The 26746-nt window shown below is 46.0% G+C and overlaps 1 protein-coding gene across 6 annotated transcripts in view; it reads right to left on the bottom strand.

Moving 5' to 3' along the window:
- Positions 1 to 1036: 1036 nt before the first annotated feature.
- LOC142311221 (gastrula zinc finger protein XlCGF66.1-like) overlaps positions 1037 to 26746 on the bottom strand; it is a 48994-nt gene continuing 23284 nt past the window's right edge. For 3 of the 6 annotated variants that reach the window (XM_075349432.1, XM_075349433.1, XM_075349434.1), the window contains exons 6-7: positions 14325 to 14436; positions 5392 to 6489 (exon numbers count right to left, since the gene is read on the bottom strand). In XM_075349432.1, coding sequence (XP_075205547.1) covers positions 5588 to 6489; positions 14325 to 14436 — 1014 coding nt within the window. In that variant the 3' untranslated portion in view covers positions 5392 to 5587. Of the gene's footprint in view, positions 1814 to 5391; positions 6490 to 14324; positions 14437 to 26746 lie in introns of those variants that run through there. The other 3 variants (XM_075349436.1, XM_075349437.1, XM_075349435.1) reach the window with 3 other exon arrangements.

The raw sequence follows: 26746 nt of genomic DNA, 5'->3' as shown, positions 1-26746 counted from the left end.
TTTAGCAGCAGCATAGCAATGCATTATACTGTCAGTGTCAGGCTTCAGATCGCCTGTCAAACTGCTAGAGGCTGGGTCTTAAGGCCGCTTTACACACAACGACATCGCTAACGCGATATCGTTGGGGTCACGGAATTCGTGATGCACATCCGTTCTCATGAGCGACGTCGTTGCGTGTGACACGTACGAGCAACCGCTAACGATCAAAAATACTCACCTTATTGTTGATCGTTGACACGCTGTCCATTTCCCAAATATCGTTGCTGTTGCAGGTACGATGTTGTTTGTCGTTCCTGCGGCAGCACACATCGCTATGTGTGACACCGCAGGAACGAGGAACCTCACCGTACCTACGGCCGCCCGCAATGAGGAAGGAAGGAGGTGGGTGGGATGTTACGGCCGCTCATCTCTGCTTCTATTGGGTGGCCGCTTAGTGACGTCACTGTGACGCCGAACGAACCGCCCCCCTTAGAAAGGAGGCGGTTCGCCGGTCAAAGCGACGTCGCTAGGCAGGTAAGTAGTGTGACGGGTCCCAGCGATGCTGTGCGCCACGGGCAGCGGTTTGCCCGTGACGCACAACCGACGGGGGCAGGTACGCTCGCCAGCAATCTCACTAGCGAGATCGCAGCGTGTAAAGTGGCCTTTACAGGCCCCCCGTACATGGCAGACCGTGAGGTCATCATGTGACCTCCGGCTGCCATGACAAGCATCGACTCAACCGTAATCATGCCACAGCAGAGCTGGAGAGGTAAGAGAGGAAGCTCACTGCTTCTCTGAAACTTCTATGTGCCATGATCAATAGCGATCACGGCACATAGAAAATCGCAAATGGCTAACATCACCAGGACCTGATGTCATCTCCGGGCGGGATTACTGTTCAGCACTGGAAACCCGGCAATTGTGGCATGCAGGGGGGGGGGGGTTCGCAATCCCGTCCTGTCCGTGGATCATAATTAAATGTCAGCGCTGGACAAAGCCCAGCAAGCGCCAACGTTTATTTGCGGTCAGCGGTCTTGAATCGGTTAAGGTCTCTAAATTTTTTAATATTTATTTAGATTTTATTTAGGGTAAACATTTTTTCCACATTACAAACAAGAAAATGGTATCTCTCATGTGTGAATTCTCTGATGGTTAACAAATTCTGACTTATGAGAAAAATATTTTTCATAATATGAGCGTAAAAGTGGCTTCTTTCCTGCATGAGTCCTCTCGTGTCTAACGATATCCGATTTATCAGTAAAACATTTTCCACATTCCGAACATGAAAACGGCTTGTAGCCTGTGTGACCTCTCAGATGTTTAACAAGCGAAGATTTCTGTGCAAAACATTTCCCACATTCCAGACATGGATACGGCTTCTCTCCTGTGTGAATTCTTTGATGCTTAACAAGAGCTGATTTTTGGACAAAGCATCTCCCACATTCCAAACATGAAAACGGTTTCTCTCCTGTATGAATTCTTTGATGTTCAACGAGGACTGATTTTTGGGTAAAGCATTTCCCACATTCGCCACATGAATACGGACGCGCATCGTTGTGAGTTTTCTTGTGTTTGGAAAGACTTGAATTGTGTTTAAAAATTTTACCACATTCAACACATGGAAATAATTTACCTCTGCTGAGACCTACATTTTTGTCAAGGGAGGGTTTGTTACGATCACAATGATCAGATAATGGCTCTCTGCTGTGATTAAGTAAGGCTATATTTGGATCAATGGTCAGTTTTTGAGATTTATCATGGTCCATATTGTCTTCTGCTCCATAATTAGAAGGTAACAGGAGAGGTCTCTTCAGGTCTATGGTGAAGTCATCTGCTGGAGAGAAAATAAGTTAATTATTTTCTGTTTTTCTAAAATCTAGTCAGTCAATCTATAAGATTCATACCAAAAAGCTTCCACTACTGATGAGCGAGCACTAAGATTCTTGGGTGCGTGGCACTGGTAACGTGCTGTTGGATGCTTGGATGGGTGCGACTCGAGTATCGAGTATAATGGTAGTCAATGGTAACTACTCGTTACCAATACCAAGAACCAGAGCCTGGTAGTGCACATTCATCACTACTTCCCAAATTCTAGAATGTTGTGCTAGTTATTATAATAATATTAGTGAAACAAATTCAAATGATCATGATTTATATAGTCATGACAGAAAACCTTGTACATGCAATAATAAAAGTGGATCTCTCTCCACAGTATTATCCTTACATTAGAACATCAGCAAAATAAATACTACCCAAATTGCCAATCAGTGGTTCACTACAGGATTTATTTTTTTTAATCTTTTTGGAAGTGGTATAAGAGCTTGTTCATACTTTGTGATGGGAAAAAAAGCAATGTTTTAAATTGTAAGTATTTTTATTCAGATTTGGTGCAGTTTATTGTGCAGATTGTTGCCCAAATCTGCATGTCTATCCTTATGCTAGCAAAGTCAATGAGAATTCTGAACTGCTGTGCGCACGTTGCTTTTTTTTTCCTTGCAGATTTGGGGGCAGAAAGAAAAAAAAACAGCATGTCAATTGTTGGTGCGTTTTTTTTCCTGCATTTTGCACTCCTTCCACCCAATAATTTGACTTTAAAAAAAAAAACAAAACAAATGGCACAAAAACGCATTTTACTGCCACAAGGTGCGTTATTTGGTGCAGAAAATGTCTGCATCTAATCTGCAACTTTCGCACATACCCTTACTGTTTAAGCAACCCGATTTAGATTTCTGAAACATCATGCACACTCTGGTTGAGAATTGCAAGGAACATAAGCAGAACAGTTTTTTTTCAAATCTGCAGTACGTTAGCTCTTTCAATGTAAATGGGGAAAAAAAACGCATGTAAAAATTAATCAAAAGTGTGCATTATTTTACGTGTTTTTCCTATTATCACCTATTTTTTGCTGCAAAAAAATACTCTACTCTTTCTGGGATTTTCTATCCAGTGGGCGGGTCTATCAGTGACTGACAGCTATCATTGTGCATACAGAGATAGCTGTCAATCACTGATAGGACTGCCCACTGGGCTGAAAAATCACAGAAAGCAGAGGATTAAATCACAGGTTATACTCAATCTTTTCTCACTAAACTATGTATCAATCTACTCAGCTCCTGCTGCTCTGTAACATACTGCCTGAAGAAAGGACTGCATTTTAATGGTGACAAGTTCCTTTATAGGCTAGTTACTATACCTCCATCCAATGTCAAGAAGGGAAAATTTAATAACATCAACCATACTACAAGAAATATTACACTTTCTTCTATATTTCTACACCATAGTGCAGGTAGATACTAGGTCAAAAACCGGAGGTAGACAATTGTAGGAATGAAAATGCAAGTGAAAATGCAAGCTGAGGAGGTGCACTTATATTCTCACTTTCCAAATTATCCTGGGCAGAAGAATAAGTTATGTCTAATCTAATGTCTATTATTAATATGTATAGAAATCCTCTAAATTAAGTAGATCCAATTCACATGAAACACAATAGGTTATAAAAAAATATATTAACTCGCACACAATATAAATAAAAATCTTTATTTTAGAATTCTCAACTGATCTATAGGCACGGTGGCTCAATGGTTAGCACTGCAGTCTTGCAGCGCTAGGGTCCTGGGTTCAAATCCCACCAAGGACACCATCTGCAAGGAGTTTGTATGTTCTCCCTGTGTTTGCGTGGGTTTCCTCCGGGTACTCCAAAGACATACAGATAGGGACTCTAGATTGTGAGCCCCAATGGGGACAGTGTTGCCAATGTATGTAAAGCGCTGTGGTATTAATAGCGTTATATAAAATTATTATTAATATATAAAAGATACAAAAACATAAAGAAGCACTTGTCACGGTCGTCTCTCAGCTGTAAGAGATTAGTGACAGGTTGTGGGTCTGAATCTCACTTTACCCGTTGAGACTCTGCTATTTAAATGTAGTTTTCTTTCCTTTTGCACAGGGTGGGTTAATGTCTGTTTGCTTTGCAGCAGCCTCAGACTGTAGATCAGGTGTTGCCGGTTTGGACCACTCCCAGTCCCTTTATATACCTTCTGCTACCAGCAGAGGGTGCCGGTTATTCTTGATTCATTTTGATTCTGGTCTTGAAGGAAATGCTGAAACCCTCTCTTCAAGTTGCTTTTGTGGATGCAGCAATCTGTTGTAGCATTTCCCCGAGTGTCTTCCTTTCCTGGTGTGTTTCAGTGCAGCAGTGAGGCTAGCTTCCGTCACCTGCCCACTTCCTAGCCAGGAACTATTATAGGGTCATCTTAGGGCTTCAGGTTCTGGCTCGACAAACAGGTTAGGAACCTGTATAGGGACTGACAAAGTGCAGGGTACAGCGGCAGGTAAGTGAGGAGGTGCCCATCTTCCCTCTCACTAGTGCTAGGGCTCACCGTTGTTAAAGTGTTCCCGGTGTACCCTTGTTTGTCGTATCTCCCGTTTAGTTGTGTTTTTGGCCTCAAGCTGGACATCCCCTAGTCTGAGCGTGAACGCACTCAAACATTTTTTCTTTGTGCATGTACAATGCTTGCCATTAATATTCTGTCTGATCCCACCTCAGTTACATCCATCTCTCCCTTCATTGTGGGAAGTTGGGTCACGTGATTTGTCTGACAACTAGTACAGTACATGGACTAATCTGTAGTCAGCATGTCAGTCTCTGATTCTTGAGAAATACAGAAAAATAATTTATTAAATCCCTCATGACGACTCAAACGTTATCCCACTCTACTCTCCCTGTTCCTCTCTACGTCTCCAAAGCAGCTAAAGCTATAGATGTAAACTGATAAAACTTTCTGGGGGGAAAAAAAACCACAGACTGCTGAATATACATCATATAGCATACACAAACTGCTGTATACATATCATAGGTTACAGAGACCGCTATATATTCATCACATAGGAGATACAGAATGCTGTTTGTACATCACATTGGATACTGAGACTGCTGTATATACATCATGCATCATACACAGACTGTATACATCCCAATATATACTCTAAGACTGATGCATATGCATCGCATAGGAGACACAGACTGTTGTATATATATATCATATAGGATAGAGACTCTGCTTTTTACATCATACAGGATACACCGAGACTATTGTACACACCGTACATAGGATACAATGAGCCTGCTGTATACATCACATATGATACACAGACTCTGTTGTCTCCGTTTGGTGACAGCAATTCTATATCACTAATCTATTACTGGCTGTCATTAGACAGGAACAAGAATAATCTGATGAGACTCTAGCATTACATTAATGTAGTCTGCATTAGGGGAACCGTATCTGAGATGAACAAGGATTCACGATGGCAGATAAACCAGGAATGGAATATGAACTAACACAGGTGTACGCAAGACATACACAATATAAGTCTCCTTTATTCTTTAATAATATACTAAGTTGCACATTATACATGCATTTTGTTTGCAGAGGTACTTCTTTAATGAACAAATGCTCTTTAAGAGAATATGTATGTTAACAGGATTTATGCATAAACATTCCAGACACTACAAATATATGAACGGACTCTCTGCTTTGTGGCTTTGTTGATGTTTATTACAAAATGATTTATGGGTAAAACCTGACCCACATTGCAATCATGACTATGGCTTCTCCTGAGTGTGGATTCTCTGATGATGAATTAGAATAGATTTCCGTGAAAAATCTCTCCCACATTCTGTGCATGAATACGGCCTCTCTTTTGTGTGAATTCTCCGATGGGTAACAAGATTTGATTTGTGGGCAAATTTTTTCCCACATTCCAAACATGAAAATGGTTTCCCCAGTATATGTATTTTATGATGTTCAACAAGAGCTGCTCTCCGACTAAACAGTTTCCCACATTCCACACATGAAAATGGTTTCTCTCCTGTGTGAGTTCTCTGATGATCAACAAGGCCGGATTTCTGAGCAAATTTTTTTCCACATTCTGAACATGAAAATGGTTTCTCCCCTGTATGAATTTTCTCATGTTCATTAAGAGCTGATTTCTGTGCAAAACATCTACCACATTCTGAACATGAAAAAGGCTTTTCCCCTGTATGAATTCTCTGATGTGTCTCAAGATGATGTTTCCGTGAAAAACATTTTCCACAATGTTCACATGAAAATGGTTTCTCCCCTGTGTGAATTAACTGATGTCTCTCTAGGTGCTGCTTACGTGCAAAACATTTTCCACACTCTAAACATAAAAATAGCTTCTTGTCTGTGTGATGTTCAACAGCACTAGATTTTCGGATTACACACTTCCCACATTGTGAACATGAATACGATGGTTCATTGCTAGAAGTTCTATTGTCCAGAGAAAGATTCAAGTTCTTTGTAAAACCTCTCCTGCACTCAGAACATGGGACTATTTCCCACGACTCTCTGCTGTGAAGAGCTGGGGGTATTTTGGGGGTATTATGGCGTCCTCTATATTTATCTTGACTGATTTTAGGATTTTCTGTTTTATAATCTGGAAATAAAATAAAATGTTCTTCTGGGTTCCTGGCACAGTCATCTGCTGAAGAAAAAAATACTTTTAAAATGTTATTGTGAATCTTTTTATTTATATTCTTATAGAAAGTTTTCCACATAATGTATTTGTTCATGTGAAATTAAAATAGCTATTGCCTCAAATCAAATACGGTAAGTGCTTTCCTGTGATACCCAAATGATTACAGATTACACAAACTAAAAACCTTAAGGGGGTTTGACCGGTGTAAAATGATGTCTGCAGTCATTCTATGTGACTAAAGACTTATAAATCCTCCCAGGGCACACACTCACTCAATACAAGTGTATGGCTGGGTGCGTCTGTTTAGTAGTTATTTCAAACATTGATAGGATCAAACACAAAAAAAGGGGTGCCATGAAAGGAATCAAACATAACAAATCATCGTCCAGAATTTATATTTCAACGCGTTTCAAAGATAGAAACAAAATCACATTACCTTGTGTTTGGTCTTGAAGGAGACTTCTATCTCTGAAACGTGTCAAAATAATAAATCATCATCCAGGGTTTCTAAGTTTGATTCCTTTCACGACACCCCTTTCTCCATGTGTTTGATGCTACAACTGTTGCGCAAGGTCTACTAGACAGACGCACTCACTACACTTGTATTGATTGAATGTGTGCACTGGGAGGATTCCTTACATGGCAGCGCCGTTTTAACCCCTTTCTCCTCTATCGTGCTCTTGTCTTTCCAGTATTTGGTTTGCAATAAATTTGTATTGAGCGATGCCACGCCCACTAGTTGGGTTCTGACCGGAAACATTCATAATGCACAATTGTGTTCACGTGACCGCCGTTCCGCTCAGAAACTGGCGAATCCTCGCAGCGCATAATGTGTGCGCTAGGAGGATCAAAAGCTTGTAGTCAAAGAGTGACTGCAGACTTACCATTTAAGGCCCTGTGCGCACGGGAAAACGGAATTTTCTTAAGAAAATTCCGCAGGGTCTGAAAGATTACTGCACCCGCGGTAAAAAAAACGCGGCAAACCGCACCCGAAAACCGCATTCGGTTTTACCGCGGAATTGCCGCATGCGGGTTGGTACATGTGATTTAATGCATTCAATGCAATAAAGCACATTGGAAGAAAAAAAAAAAAAGTTATTTCCTTCTGAGATAGATAGCAGACAGTTAGATAAATAGACAGATAGAAGAATAGAAAGAGGACAGATCGCTGCATTTCTCCCAAGCGGTAATGTGAGTTCACATTACCGGCCATGGGAAATGCCCTGTGGTTACCTCTGCTGTCTCACTGTGAGGCTGCATTCAGCAGTGTGTCAGTGTCAGTCGCGGCTGGATGCAAGCAGCGCAGGACGTGGATTACGCCGGAGCTGTGTGTTTCGGGGGATTAATAAACGGGTGAACCAGGGGCTTTTTTGTGTTTTAATTAAAATAAAGGATTTTTCAGCATGTGTGTTTATTCACTTTACTTACGGGTTGATCATGTCAGCTGTCACATAGACGCTGCCATGATCAAGCCTGGAGTTAATGGCGGCGATGCGCTGCCATTAACTCGTTATTACCTGGATAGCCACCGCATCACGGCATCTGGAAGAGCCGAGGACACTCTGGGACAGTCTCATAATGCATGCGACAGTCCCGGGGCTGCTGCGGCTGATATTCTCGGCTGCGGGAGGGGGGGGGACATTAACCCTGCCCCCCGCCCCCTCCCCAGCCTGAGAATACCGGGCCGCTGCTGTGTGCTTACCTCGGCTGGACGGTAAAAGTACGGCGGAGCACACGTGTTTTTTTTTTTTTTTTCTATATTTCCGTTTGATTTGTATGTGTATTCTACATGTCTGTGTGTGAGTGTGATGTGTGTGTGTTTACTCTCTTCTCCGCTTCCTCTTCCTGTAATGACATCACTTCCCTGCGGGATTTCACGATTACATTGCAGTCAATGGAGTGAAATCCCGCAGCGACTTGCGGAAAAGAAGTGACATGCAATTGTTTTTGCTGCGGGAATCCCGCAGCAAAACATGCAGCTGTCAAATTCCGCATAGTGCGCACAACATTTTTTTTCCCATAGGTTTTGCTGGTGATTCACTGCAGAGATGTTATGAACATTTTCTGCAGCGAAACATGCAGCAAAACCGCAGGAAATCCGGTAAGTGCGCACAGGGCCTTAGACCAAATAACCCCTTTAAAAAGGGATTTTAAATATTATAGCATTGATGACCTATCCTTAAAATAGGTCATCAATACCAGATTGGTGCAGGTCTGACTCCCCGCACCCCCACCGATCAGCTGTTACCAGATCCAGCAACAGTGGGATGTAAACTGTATATCTGATGTCTTTATATGTATGCCAAAATAAAACATGACTGCATGTGAAACAAACTGGCCAAAAGCCTCAGTCTAAAGGGGGCTTTACACGCAACAACATCGCTAACGAGATGTCGTTGGGGTCACGGAATTCGTGATGCACATCCGGTCTCGTTAGCAACGTCGTTATGTGTAACACATACGACCGACCGATAACGATGTAAAATACTTACCAAATCGTTGATTGTTGACACGTCGTCCATTTCCCAAATATCGTTCCTTGTTCTGGACGCAGGTTGTTCGTCGTTCCTGAGGCATCACACATCGCTATGTGTGACACCCCAGGAACGATGAACACCACCGTACCTGCGTCCTCCGGCAACGCGGTGGGCGTGACTTTCCTGCGGCTGCTCTCCGCCCCTCCGCTTCAATTGGACGCCTGCCGTGTGACGTCGCTGTGACGCCGCACGAAACGCCCCCTTAGAAAAAAAGGGGCTGTTTGCCGGCCAGAGGGACGTCGTTAGGAAGGTAAGTCCGTGTGACGGGTAGCAGCGAGTTTGTCCACCACGGGCAACGATTTGCCCGTCACGCACAAACGACGGGGGTGGGTGCGAACGCTAGCGATGTCGCAGCGTGTAAACCCCCTTTAGGGCCTGATTCACCAAAGCTTTTATGTTAGTACTCCGGTGTAAAAAAAAAAAAACAAACAAAACTTTGAAAAGTAACACAATTTTGGCAAAACTGGCAGCTTTGCTAAAATGATGCAAGTTTTGGCAATCTTATGCCATTTCCGCACAGGACTGCCAAAGTGGGTAGAGCTGGGGCAGAATAGGATGTGGTTAGTAGCCAGGAGCACATGGATCTTCATGAATCAGGAACAAAGAGGTCTTTACAAAAAGTATTTCTAATGTTCCTTTGATATGCTAATGAACGCATGGACTAGTCACAAAGGCGTTAATTCCCCCAACTAGTCCACCCTCTTAGCATATTAGCATGCCCACAGGGGCGTAATAACATGCGATTCAATGCGCAGAATCATCAGAGGTGATGCATGTACATGTGTACGTTGGCACGACCTCAGACGCCGGGTTTATGGTCAGTGTGCATGATCAGAAGTCAAGACACTTCCAGTCATGCGCACTAAATCTCTCTGAAGCCGAGACGCATAAATCCGGACTCAGTGCGCATGACCAGAAGTGAGGTGACGTCTGATCATGCGCACTGCCCGGCATCTGATGCCGTGACAACAGACACAGGTACACGCGTCACCGCTGATGACACTGGCAATGGGTATTCAATAGTATGTTAGCATGTTCGCACACCCACAGGGGCATGCTAAGAGGGCAAACTAAGGGAATTAACGCCCTTGTGACTAGTCCCCTCGCTCATTAGCATATGAAAGGATCTTTAGAAACACTTTTTCTAAAAGATCTCTTTATCTATGCTACTAGATGCTGGGACAGTTAGGCAGGGATTAGCAATAAGAACCCAGAACTGCTCATGGTTCTGGGTGCATATTGCACTTGACAAGTTCCCTTTAATGACAATCTCAACAGCTCTCAACCAAAACACATACAGCTGTCACTTCAGGCCCGATTCACACACCAGTGTTGGTTAAAAATGACTTAATGACAAAATGTATGATTGGTGGAGGAAAATTGAACTAGATGGACCTAGGTCTTTTTTCAACCTATGTACAGTGGGTACGGAAAGTATTAAGACCCCTTTAATCTCTTCACGACCGGCCGATTTTTAGCTTTCTGGGGTTTTTTTCGCCATTCTTCTTCCGAGAGTTTTAACTTTTTTATTTTTCAGTCAATATGGTCATGTGAGGGCTCATTTTTTGCGGAAGGAGCTGTACTTTTAAATGAAACCATAAGTTTTACGATATAGTGTACTGGAAAACGGCAAAAAAATTCCAAATGCTGAAAAATTGCAAAAAAAGTGCGATAGCACTATTGTTTTTGGGATATTTTATTCACTGTGTTCACTATATGGTAAAACTGATATGTGGGTGTGGTGCCTCAGGTCAGTGTGAGTTCGTAGACACCAAACATGTATAGGTTTACTTTTATATAAGGGGTTAAAAAAAAAACGGAAGTTAGTCCAAAAAAAAAAATGGCGCAGGTTTTACACTATATTCCGTGACCCATAGCATTCTTATTTTTCGGGATCTATGTCTCAGTGACTGCTTATTTTTTGGGTCTCGAGCTGACGTTTTTAACTGTACCATTTTTGCGCAGATGCTACGTTTTGATTACCTGTTATTGCATTTTGCGCAAAATTTATGGCGACCAAAAACGTAATTTTGGCATTTGGAATTTTTTTTGACGCTACGCAGTTTACTGATCAGATTAATTGATTTTATATACCAAATGTGTGTATATTTTTTAACCCTTTCACTTTCAATGGGGGGAAAGGTGGGTGATTTGAACTTTTAGGTTTTTTTTTTAATTTAAAACTTTTTTTTTTTCATTTTACTAGTCCCACTAGGGGACTATATTGATCAACAATCCGATCGCTCTGCCCCATCTGCTGATCACAGCTATACAGCTATACACAGCAGATACGTTCACTTTCTGCTTCACTTGGCTCCGGGCCGAGTGAAACAAAGTAATTCATGGCATGTACAGGAGTAATCACATGACCCTCTGCTACCATGACAACCACCGGAAGTCAAGTGATCACATCACGTGACTTCCCGTATCGGCCGGTAAGTAAATGTGTACCGCCGATGCCGTTATAATGGCGCTGTCACATATTGACAGCGCCATTTAAGGGGTTAAACGGCACGAGCAGATAACGATTCTGCTCGTGCCTAGCAGGCACACATCTCAGCTGTGAAAATCAGCTGAGAAGTGCGTCGATCAGTGCATGCTGCCGGCGGCAGACCGTGGGCAGTAACATTATAACCGCTAGGACGTAATATTACTGCCTGCGGTCGTTAAGGGGTTACATTTTTCACTCTTTGTTTCATTGCAGCCATTTGGTAAATTCAAAAAAGTTCATTTTTTTCTCATTAATGTACACTGTACACCCCATCTTGACAGAAAAAAAACCAAAACAAAACAGAAATGTAGAAATTTTTGCAAATTTATTAAACAAGATAAACTGAAATATCACATGATCATAAGTATTCAGACCCTTTGCTCAGACACTCATATAGGTCACATGCTGTCCATTTCCTTGTGATCCTCCTTGAGATGGTTCTGCTTCTTCATTAGAGTCCAGGTGTGTTTAATTAAACTGATAGGACTTGATTTGGAGAGGAACACACCTGTCTATATAAGACCTCACAGCTCACAGTACATGTCAGACCAAATGAGAATCATGAGGTCAAAAGGATCTGCCCAAGGAGCTCAGAGACAAAATTGTGGCAAGGCACAGATGTGGCCAAGGTTACAAAAGAATTTCTGAAGTACTCAAGGTTCCTAAGAGCACAGTGGCCTCCATAATTCTTAAATGGAAGACGTTTGGGACCATCAGAACTCTTCTTAAACCTGGCCATCCAGCCAAACTGAGCAATTGTGGGAAAAGAGCACAGCAGACAGTCTTTTTTTTGTGGTTGATGAGGTTTGCGCACATTTCTGGAGGAATTTTAGTCCACTCCTCTCTACAGATCATTTCTAAATCATTAAGATTTTGAGGCTGTCGCTTGGCAACTCGGAGCTTCAGCTCCCTCCATACGTTTTCTATGGGATTAAGGTTTGGAGACTGGCTAGGCCACTACATGACCTTAATGAGTTTATTTTTGAGCCACTCTTTTGTTGCCTTGGCTGTATGTTTTGGGTCATTGTCGTGCTGGAAAACCCAGTTTCATTGGCAAACTTCAGATGGACCTGCACATGTGTCTTCTTGAGCAGTGGGACTTTGCGGGCACTGCAGGATTTTAATCCATTACGGCGTAATGTGTTACTAATGGTTTTCTTGGTGACAGTGGTCCCAGCTGCCTTGAGATCATTATACATACAAGTTCCCCCTGTGTAGTTTTAGGCTGATCTCTCACCTTCTTCAGGATCCTGGATACCCCACAAGGTGAGATTTTGCATAGAGCCCAAGATCGATGTCGATTGACAGTCATTTTGTATTTCTTCCATTTTCTTACTATTGCACCAACAGTTGTCTCCTTCTCACCCAGGGCCTTACTTATGGTTTTGTAGCCCATTCCAGCCTTGTGCAGGTCTATGATCAGACCCTTACATTACATACTGCATGTAAGGTCCGTGTGTTCAGGGTAGTGTGGTCTTCCGAGCAGTTGTGCATTACTACAGGTTTATTTCTATACCGTTCTCCCAATGATGTGCTTTACTCCCGATCTACAGGCTATTTTTTCTGCTCGCTCTCACTCACCACCAAAATCATATTAACTGACACATAAGCTTCTTATACTTAGAATTTCCTTTATTGCCTTTAGCAATCAATCAGAGCTTCTCTTAATGACCTGTAGCAAAATAGAAGCAGAGCTGGGATTGGTTGCTATAGGCCACCTGATATATATATATATATATATATATCCAGGCTGTCAAAACAGACAATATGTTACCTCACACATCCAAACAGTAGGCACATTTCTCCTGAAAACATAGTTTATGACGTTCCCTGAGTCATATGAGGTGGCTGTGCAAAATTTTGTGATTGCGGCGGTGCGGATTCCTTTAGTGGACGGACACACACACATACATGCATACAGCTTTATATGCTAGATTGAAGCTGACAAATTAAAGCCTACATTTTTGTCTCTCCATTGCCAGATTTATACTAATTTCCTTGCATAGAGAAATGATCTTCGCCTGTTTAACTGGAGGTCAATCATTGCCCACTTTTCACTGTAACTTTACTTAAGTAGCAAAGTAGGCCAGATGATAACATTTACATAGTTACATAGGATGAAAAAAGCCCTCGGTCCATCTAGTTCAACCTTCCTCCACCAATTCTACATTTGGTCACTAAGTCATTTATAACCAACAATGTTGTGTGTACTGAGGAAATCATCCAGCCCTTTTTTAATAGCTGGTATAGTACCTGCCATTACTACCTCTTGTGGTAGTGTATTCCACAGTCTGACCGCTCTAACTGTAAAGAACCCTTTCCTATTTAGCTGTCGGAATCACTTTTCTTCCACTCGCAGTGAGTGCCCCCTGGTCCTTAGTATTGTCTTGAAAGGACAGTCAGACAGTATATGGGGAGAGATCACAGCATTAGGCTGTGTTTGATTCTGAAGACCCTAAGCTGATACGGACATTATTCTCCTTGCACAAACTTGTGTGAAACTTGCCTTGTCCTTATGGCGTATTAGACATGCCTTGGGCAGTGCAGAGGCTAAGGTTGTATGGTGGTCTGGGTTTTGACTGGGGGCTGTGCTGCAATATCTGTAAAGAAAATGATAGACCTTGTGCCACGCGGTCTTAATTTCCACGTCATACAATTTCCTTATAAAGCACGGAGGTCCAAGAAGTAGTTTCAAAGGAAATAATACTGAAGTGCAGTTTCTTACTTTTCAGAAGAACATTTAAGACAAGGTTATGGAGCAGCCTGACCGCGGAGGATACGCCACTTCTCTCCATATAGCAGTTATCACTCACCTGCACAGACATCCTCAGGAACATCCTCCTCCTTACACGGACAATCAGTCATCACATAAATCTTCTCACCAGTGGCTAAAGACTCAGCTTTAATATTAAACAGCTCTTCACCCTAATGTCATGTGAAGAAATAGTGCAAAATTCAGAAAATTAAGTATCCTGGCAGTGCAGCGTTACATAATAAGACTGCAACAAGAACATTTGGAAATGGTAATGGCATAAAATTGTGTAAATTACAGACTTTACTTAAAGGGAACCTGTGACCACTTTTTTGGTCTATAGGCTGCGGCCACCACCACCGGGCTCTTATATACAGCATTCTAACATGCTATATATCAGAAACCAGACCGCTGTGTAGAACATAAAACACACTTTATAATACTCACCCAACAGTCGCTCTGCGGTGGATGTGGCTCAGATGGGCGTCTTCGTCCTCCGGTGCAGGCGCCGCCTCTTTCGGCCATCTTCGACCTCTTTCTGAAGCCTGCGTGCATGACACATTTATGTCATACACACTCACCGGTCCTGCAAATGCGCACTACAATACTTTGATCTGCCCTGCTTAGGACCTGAATGCCGGCGAGTGTGTAAGACGTAGGACGCGTTGTACACCGTGGCTTCAGAAGATGGAGGACGAAGATGGCCGTAAGAGGCAGCGCCGGCACCAGAGGACGAAGACGCCCATCTGAGCCACATCCACCGCAGCGACCGGTTTAGTTGAGTATTATAAAGTGTTTATGTTCTCACAGCGGCCTGGGCTCTTATATACAGCATGTTAGAATGCTGTATATAAGAGCCCGGTGGTGGTGGCCGCAGCTTATAGGGCAAAAAAGTGGTGACAGGTTCCCTTTTAAAGGGAATGCGTCATTTACATTTTATTTATACAAATTAGAACCAGATACTGCCACATTCTTGTTTTCTAACGCATGAATATGTTTTAATTTCAAATCTTTTCAATTTTCTGTACGTAGTTATAGAGGAGGGAGAGGTGATAAACTGTCCCCATCACGTTATATTGGTGTGATCGAGTCTATCCACCTCACGCTTTCTAGCAGAGGTCTTATTTATTACATCAGTTATTAATTATTACATTGTAATCCTGCTGGGTAAAAATCCAGAAATCTCTGACCACTGAGTGTCATTAGGACTATATCTGATTCAGCTCTTGTGGTAATGAGAAGGCTGCTGAAAAGTGATCAAAGTCTTTTTTTAATGTTTTGTTTGTTTTTTTTATTGACAGGAGTTTGCGACTAACTATATTTATCACATATTCAAAAGCAATGCTCTGTGTGGCAGATCTTACAATGGTGAGTGTTATCTCCTATAACTCCCCATCTTGGGCACACCCTGAACCTTTTACAGACCTCCTTCGCACCACTGTAGATTAAAGTACCACTTTGAGGTTTTGTTTTTTTTTCATTCCATCACTGGATGTTTGCTGTGTGTAGTAAAACACTTACCAGTTGCCACATTCTGCCATTTCCAGCATGGCTCCTTGCCTCTTCTGCACCATGTGACCGGAGTTGTGACTGGTAGTGATCTGTCAGTCGCGAACGATCCGACAAAAAGATGCGGCTCCCTGCAATGACTGACAGGAGCCGGATCACCAAAGTGAGCAACTAAAATCACTAAACTGCTCTTTTCGCCGCTGAAACCCCACCCACCCGCGTCTAAACCCCGCCCACTCCGCGATCTAATCCCTTGTAAGTGGGCGGGGTTTAGCCGCGAGTGGGCATGGTTTCAGCGGCGTCACTATAATCCTAAATATGTGTTCACCTGGGGTGAACACATTTAGTAAGGAGCAGAGAACGCTCCTAATGAGCCGACTCTTTTTGGTGAGCGGAGCCATGAGAACCGGATCACTAAAAAGAGCCGGACTGCCCATCACTAGTGACTGGCCGGATAACTTCAATGCTGTACAGACCAGATGTCACTTCTCAATGCAAGTCCTAGGCTCTCATACACTTATATTAAATGGTAAATCCAAAGATTTTATTATTTCAGTGTATTAGGCTAAGAACTAACAGGCAGGTAGGTGTTAATTACTTGCATGTTCTACATGGGGATGAAGTCTGCCAGCTCAGATGGTGACTTACCTGCTTCATTTCACATCTCTTCAACAGAGCAGCACCTTTTTTTCCGGTTTTGCTCAGTTGGTGGGACATCACTGTAGACATGTCAACTGACAGCTGGCTGCCTGCAGTTAGGAAGCAGGGAGCTGGCTGTCAATCAACAGACACTTAGGGGTACTTTGCACGCTGCGACATCGCTAGCTGATTGCAGCGATGCCGAGCGCGATAGTCCCCGCCTCCGTCGCAGATGCGATATCTTGTGATAGCTGCCGTAGCGAACATTATTGCTACGGCAGCTTCACATGCACTTACCTGCCCTGCGACGTCGCTCTGGCCGGCGACCTGCCTCCTTCTTAAGGGGGCGGGTTGTGCGGCGTCACAGCGACGTCACACGGCAGGCCGCCAATAGAAGCGGAAAGACGGAGATGAGCGGGATGTAAACATCCCGCCCACCTCCTTCCTTCCGCATTGCCGGCGGCCGCAGGTAAGCTGCAGTTCATCGTTCCCGGGGAGTCACACGGAGCGATGTGTGCAGAATCGGGAACAATGAACAACCAGCGCGCAGAAGGACGATCTTTTTTTGAAAATGAGCGACGTGTCAACGAGCAACGATAAGGTGAGTATTTTTGCTCGTTCTCAGTCGCTCGTAGCTGTCACACGCTACGATATGTCAAACGATGCCGGATGTGCGTCAATAACAACGTGACCCCGATGACATATCGTTAGATATATCGTAGCGTGTAGCGGGGCCTTTAGCCCTTGCGATGTGCAGATAAGACCATATCACGTCATTGCTGCACACAGCTCTACTTCCCACATTCTCAAAGGTTTCAATTCAGTCAAACTGTACTGTATGCAGATGGAGAAAAGAAGCATTTCATCACGGATTGCTGGACGGTACAAACGTTAATAGCCGCCTGACCTGCAGGACATAGTCTGCGCTGTTGTAACTAAAAAGCTCTAGTGGTGGAACCACAATAATGCTGCATATCTTGTCACACATTTAAGTTTAAAAAAGTAAAGGAAACCCCAAGTGTAATATTCTTAGATTCTCACATATATGGACATATCGATGTATAACCTTCATGCAAACTGCAGAAAAAGCAGATTTAACCTACACGAGTCAAATAACCAATTACTGGTGATTCAAGATAACAGTGAGTGCTGTTTTGCTACAAGACACTGTACATGCATGAGCACCCAATTGTCATTGTCTTCTGTAGAACATAGAATTTGAAGATTAATATCGGATGAAGCCGATCTGAAACTTCTGATTAGAGCTTTACCAGAGAGAAGACAGTCAGGGCAGGGATGATGGGGCAGAGAATCGCTATTTTACGTACAAATCCTTAATGTGATAATCGTCCAGATTTGTGGGTGAAAAAGACGTTCTTTGTAAAATCAATATAAAAACCGCATCAGCTGCATGTGTTTTTGGCAGCCTCATAACTATAACAGTGCACACCATTTGGTCTTGATCTTACAGGAACTCTTCTTATTTGAGACTTATTTTGAGTTGCTCTTTGCTGTTGAAATGTGTGGTGTGAGTGAGCCTACATCTAAAGATCTGAATGAGAAATTCAGAACATTCTGCTACATATTTAGCAGTCTGGAAAATGCTTTATTGAAATCGCCAGCCATTAAGAAATACCAAATATTAACTTGCCCTTGTGTTAAAAAATAAAACCTTCCCATTTGGGATAGGGGATTTCGACTTGTTCTCATTGCTATTTCACATAAAGGGTTAAAGGGTATCCATACATTCAAGTAACTATTCAGAATAAGCCATTCTGTGTGCGTACATGAGTGTCATTGCATGCAGTATACAATTTTACTATTTTCCCCTTCGGCAGACTCTCACTCAACATGCAGTTGTCTCTGAGCTGGTGTGAGAAAACTAGCTGCTATGTGGTCTCCTACACACAGCACGATGATGATGCCTCTCAAGGGGACGTGCTATAGTAAGATGCTGCCAATTCATTAACAGGCATCTGAAAAGTTGAGTGCACCTTGCCACAAACTGTACTCCAGTCACCACTTGTCATGAATTTGCCATGACCCTGTCCCAGCCATTTGTCAGAGCTGGGCAAAAATGGCGTGAGAGAGCCAAAAGGTGCAAAAAATGTAGCCTTGAGTTGCACCAAATGTTTTGCGACTTTTAAAGCTTTTTATGCCAGAATACTGGTATAAAAGCTTTGATGAATCAGGCTTAGGATGTGTAACCTGACAACTGTGCTGGCAGTCTACCATAGCTGTTTTTTTTAGAATGGATGAAGAGTTCACATAGCAGCGAGGTGAGGAATAAAAGGACTCATAAGTGGACTCAACAAAAGCAGATTTCTCTGACTATATACATTATGTTCTATTGATTTTCATTTAAAGATTGTTGACAGGGGGGGCGGAGCTAGCCGATGGCAAGATAAGAAGCAGGGAGACAGAGCTCCTGCTTACCTGACAATACAAGGAGACACAGAGACCGACCATAAGGAACAGGAGACAGGCGATGGTGCGCAGGAGAGGGCGGACAGTGGAGGCAGCGGCAACGGAGGAAGAAGAAGCGGGAATTCCCCGTTATTTCAGCTCCCAGACTGAGCGGCAGACCAGCAGTGCCCTAATCAAGATGGCGTCGGCTGGGAGACACACACGGTTGCAGGAGGATTTGGAGGCCTCACAGGACCTGGACACCAATGCTGGTAGGGATACTGTGCCCCCGACCAGAGCCCCAAATCCACCAAACGGAGACCCACAGGGAGACCAATAAACTGTCAAGACAAGCTCCACAAAACACTCCAGACAGGGAAGGCCAGAATCCCAGGACAAAGGCCCCAGAGGCTGCAAATGCAGGGGGGAGGAGGAGTGTCACTGCTGCTGCTGCAGAACTTTCTCATAAGCAATCACAAAATAGCATGGCACAGCAGAGTCCTGGAGGGGGGCCCCCGACCTCAGCAACATGCAAAGGGAGGGAATGGGAGCCCAGTCCTGAATGTAACCCAGGGAGAGGATGAACCCTGGGACTGGAAAGAACACATAAGAGCTATACCAACAAGGAGGGAGATGGATTCCCTGCTTGGAGAGCTGAAAGCCTCACACAAACAGGATATGTACAACCTGCAATCAGAAATTAAGCAAGTGGGTCAGAGGATGACTGAAATAGAAGAAACACAAGAGCAAATACTCTCCCAAATAGATGCTCATCACCAAGTGTTGTCAGATCATTCCTTACAAATACAGGACATTCTAACCCTCTTGGATGACATAGAAAATCGCCACCGTCATAACAATCTACGCATAAGGGGGCTAAAGGAATCAGTGGAAGCAGCACAGCTAGAGGAGTGGGCTCAAAAATACTTCAACAATCTCCTCCAGAGAGACCCAGGGCAGCACATCAATATAGATCGGATCCACAGGCAGGGCTGTATTTTGCCTTCATGCTGCCCTAGGCACTTTAAGTGGTCGCGCCCCTTAGTGACAACGTAAAACTGAGTTTTCGCACACGACATCTGTTTAAGGCAGATCTACTCTGTAGCACACTTTAAAAAGTATCAATAAGAAACTACCCCCCCCCCCCCAATGGGAATCACCACAGGCACATCAAAACATAGCATGAGTATAAAATATTCCCACCATCCCCACTTATATACTGTGACTGTGACACTGCCCCTAATAAACTAAAACACCACTGTGCCCTCCCTTATAAACTACTGTATATCCACCACACCTTCCTCGATTATGAAATATGATCTGTACATTGTGAGGAGGGAGCAGCATGATGTGAGGAAAATGTCCCATGCATGCTGCCCCCTCCTCGCAATGTCCCATGCATGCTGCCCCTTCCTCACAATGTCCCATGCATGCTGCCCCCTCCTCACAATGTCCCATGCATGCTGCCCCCTCCTCACAGTGTCCCATGCATGCTTCCCCCTCCTCACAATGTCCCATGCATGCTGCCCCCTCCTCGCAATGTCCCATGCATGCTGCCCCTTCCTCACAATGTCCCATGCATGCTGCCCCCTCCTCACAGTGTCCCATGCATGCTGCCCCTTCCTCACAATGTCCCATGCATGCTGCTCCCTCCTCACAATGTCCCATGCATGCTGCCCCCTTCTCACAATGTCCCATGCATGCTGCTCTCTCCTCACAGTGTCCCATGCATGCTGCCCCCTTCTCACAATGTCCCATGCATGCTGTCCCTCTCCATGAGCTCCTAATGCTGCCGTCCTCTTTTCCATGAGACCTTCATGTTGCCCCACTCATGCTAAGACCACCACACTAACGCTTATGCTGAGACCCCCACTACCCCACTCTTGATATTGACTCCCCTACATTGCTCCACTCCATACTGATCCCACACATGCTGCCCCTTCTTCACAATGAGCTCTCAATGCTGCCCCCTCTTATTCTGTGTCCTTACACTCCCCCCACCCAATCGATTTTGTCATTGCACTATCCCTCATCCCTTGTCCTCTGTCTCTAGCATTAGCCCCTCTCTCCCACTCCCCCAGCATCAGCCTCGCTCCCCCAGCATCAGCCTCTATCTTCCCTCAGCATCAGCCTCTCTCCCCCAGTCTCAGCCTTTGCCTCCCCCCAGCCTCAGCCTCCCTCCAGCCTCCCTCCAGTCTCAGCCTCAGCCTCCCTCAAGTCTCAGCCTCAGCCTCCCTTTAGTCTCAGCCTCAGCCTCCCTACAGCCTCCCCCCAGTCTCGGCCTCAGTCTCCCTCCAGCCTCCCCCAGTCTCAGCCTCCCTCCAGTCTCAGCTTCTGCCTCCCTCCAGCCTCCCCCCAGTCTCAACCTCCCTCCAGCCTCCCCCCAGTCTCAGCTTCCCTCCAGCCTCCCTCCAGTCTCAGCCTCCCTCCAGCCTCACCCCAGTCTCAGCCTCCCTCCAGCCTCACCCCAGTCTCAGCCTCAGCCTCCCTCCAGCCTCCCCACAGTCTCTGCCTCTGCCTCCCTCCAGCCTCCCCCCAGTCTCAGCCTCTGCCTCCCTCCAGCCTCCCCCCAGTCTCAGCCTCTGCCTCTCTCCAGCCTCCCCCCAGTCTCCGCCTCTGCCTCCCTCCAGCCTCCCCCCAGTCTCTGCCTCCCTCCAGCCTCCCCCCAGTCTCAGCCTCTGCCTCTCCCTCCAGCCTCCCCCCAGTCTCAGCCTCTGCCTCCCCCCAGCCTCAGCCTCTGCCTCCCTCCAGCCTCAGCCTCTGCCTCCCTCCAGCCTCAGCCTCTGCCTCCCTCCAGCCTCAGCCTCTGCCTCCCTCCAGCCTCAGCCTCTGCCTCCCTCCAGCCTCAGCCTCTGCCTCCCTCCAGCCTATCTCCAGTCTCAGCCTCTGCCTCTCTCCAGTCTCAGCCTCTGCCTCTCTCCAGTCTCAGCCTCTGCCTCCCTCCAGCCTCCCCCCAGTCTCAGCCTCTGCCTCCCTCCAGCCTCCCCCCAGTCTCAGCCTCTGCCTCTCTCCAGTCTCAGCCTCTGCCTCCCTCCAGCCTCCCCCCAGTCTCAGCCTCTGCCTCCCTCCAGCCTCCCCCAGTCTCAGCCTCTGCCTCCCTCCAGTCTCAGCCTCTGCCTCCCTCCAGCCTCCCCCCAGTCTCAGCCTCTGCCTCCCTCCAGCCTCCCCCCAGTCTCAGCCTCTGCCTCCCTCCAGCCTCCCCCCAGTCTCAGCCTCTGCCTCTCTCCAGCCTCCCCCCAGTCTCCGCCTCTGCCTCCCTCCAGCCTCCCCCCAGTCTCCGCCTCTGCCTCTCTCCAGCCTCCCCCCAGTCTCTGCCTCCCTCCAGCCTCCCCCCAGTCTCTGCCTCTGCCTCCCTCCAGCCTCCCCCCAGTCAGTCTCTGCCTCTGCCTCCCTCCAGCCTCCCCCCAGTCTCTGCCTCTTCCTCCCTCCAGCCTCCCCCCAGTCTCTGCCTCTGCCTCCCTCCAGCCTCCCCCCAGTCTCTGCCTCTGCCTCCCTCCAGCCTCCCCCCAGTCTCTGCCTCTGCCTTCCTCCAGCCTCCCCCAGTCTCTGCCTCTGCCTCCCTCCAGCCTCCCCCCGTCTCTGCCTCTGCCTCCCTCCAGCCTCCCCCCAGTCTCAGCCTCTGCCTTCCTCCAGCCTCCCCCCAGTCTCAGCCTCTGCCTTCCTCCAGCCTCCCCCCAGTCTCAGCCTCTGCCTCCCTCCAGCCTCCCCCCAGTCTCAGCCTCTGCCTTCCTCCAGCCTCCCCCCAGTCTCAGCCTCTGCCTCCCTCCAGCCTCCCCACAGTCTCAGCCTCTGCCTCTCTCCAGTCTCAGCCTCTGCCTAACTCCAGCCTCCCCCCAGTCTCAGCCTTTGCCTCTCTCCAGTCTCAGCCTCTGCCTCCCTCCAGTCTCCCTCCAGTCTCAGCCTCTGCCTCCCTCCAGTCTCAGCCTCTGCCTCCCTCCAGCCTCCCCCCAGTCTCAGCCTCTGCCTCCCTCCAGCCTCCCCCAGTCTCAGCCTCTGCCTCTCTCCAGTCTCAGCCTCTGCCTCCCTCCAGCCTCCCCCCAGTCTCAGCCTCTGCCTCCCTCCAGTCTCAGCCTCTGCCTCCCTCCAGCCTCCCCCCAGTCTCAGCCTCTGCCTCCCTCCAGCCTCCTCCCAGTCTCAGCCTCTGCCTCTCTCCAGTCTCAGCCTCTGCCTCCGTCCAGCCTCCCCCAGTCTCAGCCTCTGCCTCCCTCCAGTCTCAGCCTCTGCCTCCCTCCAGCCTTCCCCCAGTCTCAGCCTCTGCCTCCCTCCAGCCTCCCCCCAGTCTCAGCCTCTGCCTCCCTCCAGCCTCCCCCCAGTCTCAGCCTCTGCCTCCCTGCAGCCTCCCCCCAGTCTCAGCCTCTGCCTCCCTCCAGTATCAGCCTTTGCCGCCTCCCCCCCCGCATGCGCAGATCTCCGGTCTGCATTAGAGACACTCCCACGCTCCTTATGAATCCACTTACCTGCTCCAGTGCCCGCCGCCATCTTCCTGGCTCACGTGAGTATCCTCTTCTGACACCAGCTTCCATCACGGCGTCATCCGCGGCGTCCTGCTGTGAGCTCTGCATGTGACGTCCACACAGCAGTGGACGCAGCACAGAGGAAGGAGCTGATTGGCGCGCGCCTGTGACCCCGGAAGTGCAGGCGCCGGCAGTTCCGGGGTCAATCAGCTCCCTGTGCTCCGCAGCCACAAAAAAAAAAAATGTAAAAAAAAAAAAGAAAAAAAAAAAAAATTTTTTTTTTTTTTTTTTTTTTTTTGCTGCCAGAAGGTGCCGCCCCTCACAATCTGCCGCCCTAGGCACCGGACCACGGGTGCCTAATGGTAAATACGGCCCTGTCCACAGGGCACTGGGTCCTAAACCGTCCGACCCTGCACGCCCAAGAGATGTAATTTGTAGAATCCATTTTTATAAAGAGAAAGAAGCTATTCTCAAAAGCTGCAGGGACAATGGGTCGGGCTCACATCAAGGGACTCCCCTGCTGGTTCTCCCAGATCTGGCACGCAGAAACTTCCAGCTACCCAGGGCCCTGAGACCATTGCTTTCCGCTCTACGAGATAAGGATATCCCATACAGATGGGGGTACCCTTTCCAGTTGTTCGCAAGGAAAAATGGAAAAACGTCAACTCTCAAGGGCCTGGGAGATCTCCCAAATTTTTTGGGGACTTTTGAGCTGCCCATGATTAATCTGCCAGATTGGCCAACACCGAAAACACCGGCACCTCTTCCACCTAGAGAGCAGTGGAATCAAGTCCAAACCAAGAAAGGCAGAAGATCCTCACAGTCTGGCTATCGCTGATGTGACTGGCGCGGCCGAGTTTGGATGATGGAGTTGAAAAGGGGGATCAGGGCCATCCCCTTATTTTTTTCCGCACTATGCTCACCGATGTTGACCTCACACATGTTGTTTGTCTTTCATATAGAGAGATAATACTTAATACATCTGCCTATTTGTCTATTGAGAGCTCATTCTATATCAGAATATAGTACCAATCATTATTTGAGCTCTTATTTTCAAGATGCTATGTTTCCTGATCGATATTTTGTTATATTAGGATGTTCTATTAGTCTCTGTGTTTCATACAGTTTCAAATTGGGGTGTCTCGGGCCTTCTCATCCACAATGTGCCTGGGCGGGGGGAGTTTTGGATACCCCATAGTATGTGCATTAGTCGGGGAGGCGGGGGCTCCAACCTGTTGCTGGAGGCTTCTCTCACCTCTCCTAGGGCTGCAGCGTTTTGCTGTACTTGACAAAAGTCAATATAGTTGTTTGAGAAATTTTCTTGAACTAACCCACGGGTTAACACTTTTCTTCCTTTTAACCTCTACTTTCTCTTCTTTCACTACCTTCTTTTCTCTTTTTCTTCCTCTTTACACTATCACTAAACATTCTCTATACCATGGTGTCACACGTAACCTTCTGCACGTATAATGTTAAGGGCCTAAACAAGCCAGAAAAAAGAAGCCAGATCATGTACCGTTTTCATAAACAGAATATCAAAATTGTTATGTTACAGGAGACACACTTCAGAGCAGGTGGTGTTCCCAGCTGTAAAATAAAAAAAATTACCCAACATGGTTCCATTGCCCTCACCCGGATCGTAAGGCATGCAGGGTCTCTGTGGCATTCCATCGGTTCTTTCAACCTGAAGTAGTCGATTCTTGCTTTGGCTTGGATGGACGCTATCTCTTCCATAAGATATCTTTTTTTAGGCAGTATTTATACCATCGCTAATGTTTATTTTCCAAACCAGGGACAGGTGGCGTTCGCTCTAGAGGTATTTGGGAAACTTTCAGAATTCGCCAGCGGTTCCCGTATTATCCTTGGCGGGGACTTCAACATGATCCTGGACCCAGCAGTGGACTCGTCTTCGGGTAGGTCAGCTGTCCCTCACTCTGCGATACGTAGACTTAAAAAAAAGAGTTGGTGTCTCTTAGACTGGTAGACCTTTGGAGGATCCTGCACCCCGGAGTCAGGGACTATAGCTTTCACTCACTAGCACATAATAGTTACACGAGAATAGACTATTTATTCATTTCCCATGATCTCTTAGACAACACTCCAAAATGTTCATTGGATACATTTTTGTGGTCAGACCATGCGCCAGTTTATGGAGAGGTGGGAATGTTAGATAGAAGTGGTTGGGGATATACTTGGAGACTTAATGACAACTTATTGAAAAATGAAGCATGCCTGTAAGAGATTCACACAGCAATTACAAATTTCGGGGCCGACTATGCGATGGATCCGACACCTGACCCAATAAAATGGGAAGCCCTGAAGTGTGTAATCTGTATCTCTCATGGTTCCAGACTTAAGAGGGAAAGGGTGACGGAGTTAAAGGAATTATCACAACTGGGTCAGAAAGAAAAACAAAAACACACCAAACGACGTCCTCAAAGCAGAGATATCTACTTTGCAGCACCAAATCTTATCCATCTTAGACCAAAAATCCTTGTGTGCTAGAGACAAAGCTCAGAAAAATGTCTTTGAATTTGGAGACAAAAGTGGAAGACTGCTTCCAGAAAAAGACACACTGACACGCCCCTTGTCAACCTTCGAGTCGTTATGTCTCGAAAAATTGGCTATACCACATGCAACATCAGTCATCTACAAATTGCTCTCGGAAAAAGATTTACTTTCCCTTCCTCCTTATTGTAAGGCCTGGGAGGTGGAACTTAATAAAACGTTCACAAAAACCCAATGTGATAAATGCTTTTCCCTCTCTCATAAATCAATTATAGCATCCAAATCACAAGAAACGAGTTATAAAATAATATCGAGATGGTATAGGGTCCCAGCCACATTAAATAAATGGTTCCCTGGGGTACCGGATACATGTTGGCGATGTGGAACGGAGTTGGGAACGATGTCTCATATTTGGTGCTCCTGCCCGACTCTGAACGCTTTCTGGAACGGAGTCCTCAAAACGGTGTTGGAGGTGACGGAGATCGCAGTCCCACAATCTCCGGAAGCAATACTGCTCTACATGTTCCCTATGTCTAAATCTAGATTAAAAAAAAAAAAAAAAAAAGTGTGTCTAGTGATTTAGTCAGTAGTATTAGCCACACCTGTTTCTAGAAGCTTCTAGCAGCTTCTAGTAGTCCTTGTAGAACTATATAAACCAGCCAGAGCAAGTGAGGTGCTGAGAGTGCGAGGTACTGAAGTAAAGGGAGGCGACTGAAGATAAGTGTGGCATAGTTTTAACACAATCTCATAGTGGTGATAACTGTAGCTGTTTAAGAAGAGAAGAGTCGCCGTAAGCTGATCGATTGCTGGGACTTGCCGGGTCTCGCTGTTTGAGAACATCGCAAAACCGCGCGCCGTACGGCGCGCAACTTTCGCCTGTCATACGCTACATCAGCATTATGGAAGAGAAGAAAATCCACATGGTCACCTGCAACACATGCTACATGTTTACGGATCTGCCGCACAA

This window comes from Anomaloglossus baeobatrachus, chromosome 5 (assembly GCF_048569485.1).
Source record: "Anomaloglossus baeobatrachus isolate aAnoBae1 chromosome 5, aAnoBae1.hap1, whole genome shotgun sequence".
NCBI classification, from domain to species: domain Eukaryota; kingdom Metazoa; phylum Chordata; class Amphibia; order Anura; family Aromobatidae; genus Anomaloglossus; species Anomaloglossus baeobatrachus.
The sequence above is the reverse complement of the archived record's forward strand: the minus strand, read 5'-3'. Positions and strand labels throughout refer to the sequence as shown.